The sequence below is a fragment of the Penaeus chinensis genome, chromosome 27 (assembly GCF_019202785.1).
Source record: "Penaeus chinensis breed Huanghai No. 1 chromosome 27, ASM1920278v2, whole genome shotgun sequence".
Classification (NCBI taxonomy): domain Eukaryota; kingdom Metazoa; phylum Arthropoda; class Malacostraca; order Decapoda; family Penaeidae; genus Penaeus; species Penaeus chinensis.
Window position 1 is genome coordinate 32,304,053 of NC_061845.1, and position 7,500 is coordinate 32,311,552.

The 7,500-nt window shown below is 36.7% G+C and overlaps 1 protein-coding gene across 11 annotated transcripts in view; it reads right to left on the reverse strand.

Annotated features, from left to right (window-relative positions):
• The window catches only part of LOC125039711 (ankyrin-3-like), a 39,227-nt gene that overhangs the window by 10,360 nt on the left and 21,367 nt on the right, over positions 1–7,500 (reverse strand). For all 11 annotated transcript variants that reach the window (XM_047633930.1, XM_047633926.1, XM_047633928.1 and 8 more), the window contains exons 6-9: positions 4,070–4,239; positions 3,500–3,679; positions 1,551–1,697; positions 1–25 (exon numbers count right to left, since the gene is read on the reverse strand). The exon at positions 1–25 is cut by the window's left edge. In XM_047633930.1, the coding sequence (XP_047489886.1) occupies positions 1–25; positions 1,551–1,697; positions 3,500–3,679; positions 4,070–4,239 (522 nt within the window). The remainder of the gene's footprint in view (positions 26–1,550; positions 1,698–3,499; positions 3,680–4,069; positions 4,240–7,500) is intronic.

Sequence of the window (7,500 nt, forward strand, 5' to 3'; positions counted from 1 at the left end):
TAGAAGTAATTTCAGGCAGTTGAATCTATCAAAATTAAATTGGAATTAATCAGTACTCACAACATTTATATGAACGTTCTTTTGGATTACATTTCTTTTAATAAATATCAAATTCATTAAATATAGCTACTGAAAAAAAGAGACAAATTACACACACACACACACATACATAAATACTCATTGATTGTAATATGAAAACTTGATTGCTTATCTGAATTTCTGTATCTATATAATTTAGTAATCTTTTGCTGATATTTTACTATTTGCTTCCATTTTCCTTTGTGCCCTCTAATGTTCTTATCTAAATCCATAGCATGATCTTTACTTAAAGTATCTTTAATCTGTCACCAGGCTTAAGGTAACAAAAATGCAGATGGTTTAGTGACAGAGACAATGGAAAGGCCAGAAATCAGTTAGAGAGGAAGCGCACAACAAACTTGACTATTTCAAATTAACAGAAAAAGGTACGATTCTGTGTGTATGTGTGTATGTGTGTGTGTGTGTGTGTGTGTGTGTGTGTGTGTGTGTGTGTGTGTGTGTGTGTGTGTGTGTGTGTGTGTGTGTGTGTGTGTGTGTGTGTGTGTGCGCGCGCGCGCGCGGCCCGGCAGTAACGGGTTATGTAGGGGCTCTTGCATTATCTCCACTGGTGGTCAATTTTGAAATGTACCATTTTTGAGCCATGATTGGAAGAGTGCCAACTTATTGGAGAACACTATTTCCAATGCTCAGGATCATATTCTTGCCTGCCACAATTCCTGGTGCTAGGTAGATTACAGATAACTAAATAATAGGGAAATATAAAAAATACACAAATAAGAAAATGTTATGTACTGTTACCATTATTGCAGAGTTGTAGACAACCTGAAGAGATAATATGGAGTCTGTGCAAGGTAAACACCCTATTACCATATTGATACAACATCAAATTACAAATATAGACCTTGGAAAATAGGAAAAAGGTAAAAACAAATTACACAGAGAAAGAGGTTATAACTTTGCAAAGGAGGCAAGGGGTACTGACAGCACACACAAGTGCTTGTGTGGGCCAGGCCTACAAGCCACACACCTGGGAGTCACCACTTGAGTAAGCCTAATGCCTTAATTATGGTCCACATGTAGTCACCTAGGCACCCCAACCAACAGGTTAACAAGTACATTCACAGCCTCCAGGCCAAGATCCTGGCCTTTTCTTCATTTGATAAAAGATTTCAAGATTTAAAAGAAATCAGTGATAAAAAACAAACCACTCAAAAATCTGGGATACTTTCAGCCAGAGCTATCCTGCATAAACATTTACTCATGACTTTAAAGCAGCCCTGAAAGTTCCAGGACCTCTTCTTGTTAGTCTCTGGACACCCTGTGTAAGATGCCAGAAGTCAGCAGTGACAGGTGCTTTCTCATATGAAAAGATGACGAAGGAAAAAAAATAACCACTGGTCTACTCAGTGGTTATGCAGACAGAACTTGTACAAAATTGAGCAGGATTAACTTGTACAGAAATATAAAGACTTATCATCAGAAAATTGCCATTGCCAACAGGGCAAACTTACTTGTCCCATTCAACTGCCAAGTGGTAAAGACTGTACTTGATCGCTTCTGCCGACTTTGGTATGATAAGCGTATTGTCAGTAAGGTCCAAAATCTTCTTCATGATACAGAGCTGTTCAGTTGACACAGCAGCTAGACTTTCCTCACATCTGAAAAATATATTATTAACTACATTATTTATCTGCCAAATTGTTTACTAATACTAATATCTTAGAACAGGCAGTCCTAAATACACTAAATAAAAGCAAATATTAGCATAGTACTTGGTTAGTCTAGTAAGCTCTGTGCCTTCTTGATTGTGGCATGATGTCTTTATCCCTTTCTCATTTAAGTAACGTCTTAAATTCTAGATAAAATCTCACCAGCTAAATTCTTATGCCACTCTAACTCTTGAAAATGCAAGATACTATACACCACTAAACTACATTTCTAGATAATAATGTGCACCAAGAAATGTACCAAGTGCACTCTAGACAAATGCTCAACCTCTACTCTGCAACTTCCCCTCAACTTGCTACCCAAAACTTTTGAAGGGAGAAGTATCACAACAAAATTGACTGTTTTACTATACTCAAAATTGGTCCCATATCCATGTGGACATAGGGGACATGTTCATAAATAATGATTACTGATCTGCAACAAGATGCAGTAAGGTGGCCAGTTCCTTTCTGCCCCGACATTGACCCCAGCATGCTGACATCAGCATACCAGTGTTCATTCACAGCTGTGTCAACTGAGAGAGGTGACCGGGCTTGAACCCAGGACCTTGCAATTGCAAGCTATGCCACCTCTTTTACTATACTACAAATGATATAATGCATTTAGTATATCCATTGAAATTATACATTTATATATAAAACATGACCTTTTTTGTTTCTATTATGAATGCATTTACAAGTCTGGGAAGAATATGACAAAGAAAGGTAAATTTTAAGAAATTAGTCAAGAACGACCTGTAGTTTTTCCTTAGCTTCACATTAATTTATTTATTGAAAATTTTCTTCTGTGTCAACATCTAAGGACATTATCAGCGAATTCAAAATACAGCAATAGTGTGGGGCTTGGAGGCAAAGCCCCCCGGGTAAGGAAGTTTTTTTGTTTTGTAAGGCAATGGTTGTGGATTCCCAGAATGGTTCATGGCTAAAACAAATAAACGTGCCAGACTTCAACAGTTATATAGCATTAGGATAAAGTATTGTGGTGAAAAGGGTAAAAAGGAGTTAACGATTAGGATAAGTGGACAGAAGGGGATGAAGAAGGCAGGGGTGACCCCCTAAACTAGGCTTCAGTCTCTGTCTCTTAAGCCCCCCAAGACAACGACGAGCAAGGGATTGGTGGAGAGCTTCACATTAAGATGTTCTTCACATGATTTACAACTGTTACTTCCTTAACAAATTCCCCACACATTACAAACCCCCCCTACCTAGAACTGGGAGGAAATTACCCCATCAAAGCTACTCCCTTAAAATTCGCCCCTTTACCTCTCCATTCTCTATTGTAGAGGAGAATATTTTTAACCTCAACACACTGATGTTGATTACTATGAGTCATACCAGCACACAACTCAGTTTCTGGTGCATAAATATTTTTACAAAAATCAACTATAAAAACTGATTTTAATGAAAGATGAAAAATTGAAGCCTTAAAGTGGCTGTGTGTGATGGTGAGGCTGCCAAAATGTGTTTTTTAGGGGTAACAATTAAGAAAAAAAAAGTCCTATTAAAGTCCATACTCTGTCTTATCACTGAGGAATGTGCAATAGATTTATGTGACATTGCATGAGAACTGTGCCAAAAATGTACCATTTTTTCTTTTGAATTTGAAGATAAGGAACTTCAACAAAAGCTTGAAAATATAAAAATGAGAATGGTTCAATGTTTTTTTTCAAATGAACTAAATATAGATGTCCAATCTGACAAAAAAGTGAAAATGTAAATACTGTCAGACTCACAAATTTTCCTCTGAAGGTTTGCTTGCTTCATCAGAACAAAATTCAATCCCAAAATGAAGAGCTAACACTCCGTCTGTTTTTGCAATGTTAACATCAGCACTGTTGTCTAAGAGTTTCTCCACTGTCAGCTTCCATCTCCTCTGCACAGCAAGCATCAAAGGTGTTGTTCCATCATTCATCCTGTTTTAAGAGTGAAACAGTAGTTCATAACAAAACAATAAGACATCTGATATATGCATGCATGTGCATGTGTCCCTGGATGTGTGTGTGTGTGTGTGTGTGTGTTGTGTGTGTGTGTGTGTGTGTGTGTGTGTGTGTGTGTGTGTGTGTGTGTGTGTGTGTGTGTGTGTGTGTGTGTGTGTGCGCATATATGTGTGCACACAGACTTACATAAAAAATTGTGTGTGTGTGCATATATGTGTACACACACAGACTTGACTTACATAAAAAAATTAGTTTAGTTTTTGTGATTGCATAGTTGCATATTTTATAATTCTAGATCAATGAAATTCTACACTCTTATATAACTAAAATAAAAAACCACTTAAAGATTATATTGAAAGCACTTACTGTACATTCACATCAATCCCTTTCTGGAGAAGTAAGGTGAGCATTGGTTGGATCTCATCATCATGTGACTGACTGAACATGAGAACATGAAGAGCATTTCTGCCTGAAGTATCACACATGTTGATATCAGCTTTATTTTCTAAGAGAAGTTCAGTGATGTCTTTCAGTCCCTAGGGAAATACATATCTCTTATTATCTAAAACAAGAAAAAAAAAAAAAACAATATACTATTTATGGGTATATTAAGATGTCAATATATACAATACTCAAACATACTGCATAACTGTAAATACAGGTACCATATTTGTACACTGAGAAGAAAAACAACACTGCACAAATTAAGTTCTTACAGTTTCCACTATATATCAGAGACCCTTGAAAATCAATGTTGCAATCAAAAATCAAATCAGTATTAATACTAAACTGTACATTAGGGCGTTTCAATAAATCCGACTTTTTCAGAATCATTCAGCAAGTTGCTAAACAGGCGCCTACTATGCTTAAATGACGACATGCAAAATATCAGACAAATAAAAAAATATCTACTATTCGCAATTTTTAAAGTATAATACCATTTCTGGCGCTGGGATGAGGTGCGGCAGCCTCCGCCGGCTTGGCTGTGACCCGCATGACCCACAGAAGGGCATTTCGGTTCATCCGACATTATGGCAGAATCAAACATAGGGTAACTTAGGTCATTGCGAATGATTCCTAGGGACTTCCGTAAAGATTCCCAGTCACTATGCATTTCCATATAAACTTGTGCTACTTTAATAATGCACGTTACTCACTCGCCTATATTGTGGTGACGATCTCGTCAGTGGCAATATGGCACTTCGACGTGGTGGTTTGCGCAGTGCCGATACACGTATACTGAAAGAGTTTGGTACCATTGATGTTTTGCCACCTAGACCACTGACGAAGAGTGACATTCTTGCTCGATACTGTGACTTAGAAAGACATGGTAACCAGACACTAAAAGGATGCTCAAAAGATAGCTTGCCATGCAATAATTTGACTATTACGGAATCTCAGATTTTATCCAAGTTGCAGGCGGAAATTGCTGTGCTGTATAGCAAATTCGACATTAAGACAATATCACCTTGGTATATGAAAGAAAAAATAAAGAAAATAAAGAAAGAGTACTACGACTCCATCAGAAACGTAACACTGAAGACAAAATTCTCGAAAACTGTGATTGTGTCATTCAAGGCAAATAAACAACCCCGAGAAATCCTCAAGGAAGATATAGATTGGTATGATTCAAAAGTACAAGGAAGCAATGGATCACTCGGAAGTGTTGATTATCAGGCACAAAGACGGGAATTTAACAGACTGAAATGGAAGCAGACCAACAATGCAGAAGTCTGATTTATATGCAACACTGAAGATATTGCAGAAATGTCTTTTGCCAGTTGGTGCCAAGTGGCTGGGATTTTTTGGTTCCCTCCTACACATCTGCCTGACCATTGACACCATATTGACCAAGCTGGAAGGAGTTTGTGATGGTGATTTGCCCAATAAATCCAAGATTGGAATAAAGAACACCATAAAGTGTCTGAAAGCACTGAAAAAAAATCCAAGAACAATCAGAAGTATTTTTGATTTTGCAAAAGTTCATTTCATATGCTGGCGTTCTGCTGTGAACAGCAATGGAATGACTCTTTTCAGAACTGCTATTGAAACCTCAAGGAGGTATGCCAGGATTGGCAGTGAACTTGGCTTTCGTAGCAGCTACTTCTCGTCCATCAACAGACATCTGTATAATGCAGATGGTACACTTCTTCCCTTGGCTGTTGATCATGATTACGTCGATGAAGTTGCAAAGATCTTGAAAAGAGGAATTCGTGAAAAATGGCCATACACACCAGCCCTATTCAAAAATAAGTTTGCATACTTGGCCTATGATATGCATGAAATCGATAAGTGGAAACCCAAAAGTTCATTAATACCTGGCCATAATCAAAACTGTGAAAGACTGATTGGAGACATGAAAAAATGTGAAGACATAAACAGAATTGTTGTTGTAACAGAAACTAGAGAACGGCGTAGTCGGAGATATGGCAATGTAAACAAAGGAGTAGAATGAAAATTATATTGTATGCAATATATAATGTTCCAAATAAAATCATTACTAGAATCCTTTCCTTTTATATCCTCTTGTTAAATAAAATATGTTACTTCAAATCATTTAAGCGAAGTGAGAAGTCCGAGAGCCAAAGCATGCTCTAGGCGACCAAAGCCTGATTCGGTGGGAGTGAACACAAAGTAAAGTCAAGCCTACTAATTGAAAAATTAGTCTTATGGCAATTACAGAACTTTATATAATATAAATTTATAATAGAAATAATTTTGATGCAAAAATATTAAAGAAAAGTATAATATTGAGGTATTTTAAAAATGAAATAGTTATACCGACAACCGAAAACGAGGTGTTATTTGGCGCTCGAAGCGGTGTCTAAATCATAATTTTATCAAAACTTTCTATTGAAAACAGAGAATGCGAGATATTCTTTGATTTTAATAAAAAAATACATTTCCAAACTCAGAAAATTCATAGGCGCCTATTTCTTAACTTGCCCCCGGGATTCGAGCAAATTTTAGAAAATCGACAATTATTGAAACACCCTACTGTACATGGTCCTGATCCATTGGCGAATGAACCAGCTGAAGATGTAATTATATCAATGGTAACCCTTAATTACAAATAAACCAAACAGTGGGATGAGGCTTGGTAAAGTGGTCCCTTATTATTTGCTTTCAACCTATTCACAACAGGAGCCCCTGGCACCATACTGAACTGTGCATCATTGTGCACAGAGAGTTAGCTGTTCCAGGGAAAAAAACAAAATCCCATTTGGAGTTAGCCTATGGTTTTCGTACATGAATGAGGAAACTACCAAACAGCGGTTAGAGCCCGCCTCTCATTATTTCTTGGTAGAGCAAGGGCATAAGCACCAACAGATATTCTGCTTACGTAGCTTAAGATATTCTGCTTAAGTATTCTGCCAGATAAACCTACATGGATTTTCATTTGTTACAAACTTACATATGGTATTTGGTAATAACATCTTATGTAAATGAGTCTGGCCAAAGATTTTTACATCAACATAAAAAAAAAAAAAAAATCCTGACGTTTAGTGAAATTTTTCATTCTAAATGTAAATTTTGGGTACATTCTCACAAGAAATATGCTTTGCACCAAGACTCCATGATGATATGCTGTAGCTTATACAGTAGCCAGTATGTGTACCATGCATTAAGTATATTTGTTGAAAAATAAAAGTGTAAATTATGATAACTATATTTCAGTTTGGCTCTGCTCTCGTATTTGGTTCCATACATTGATTTCAAATCTGACTTTAATCCAAATCAGTCATTTCCACTGGAAAAAGCACTACAAAGTATATGAAAGATGATTTTTTAAATTT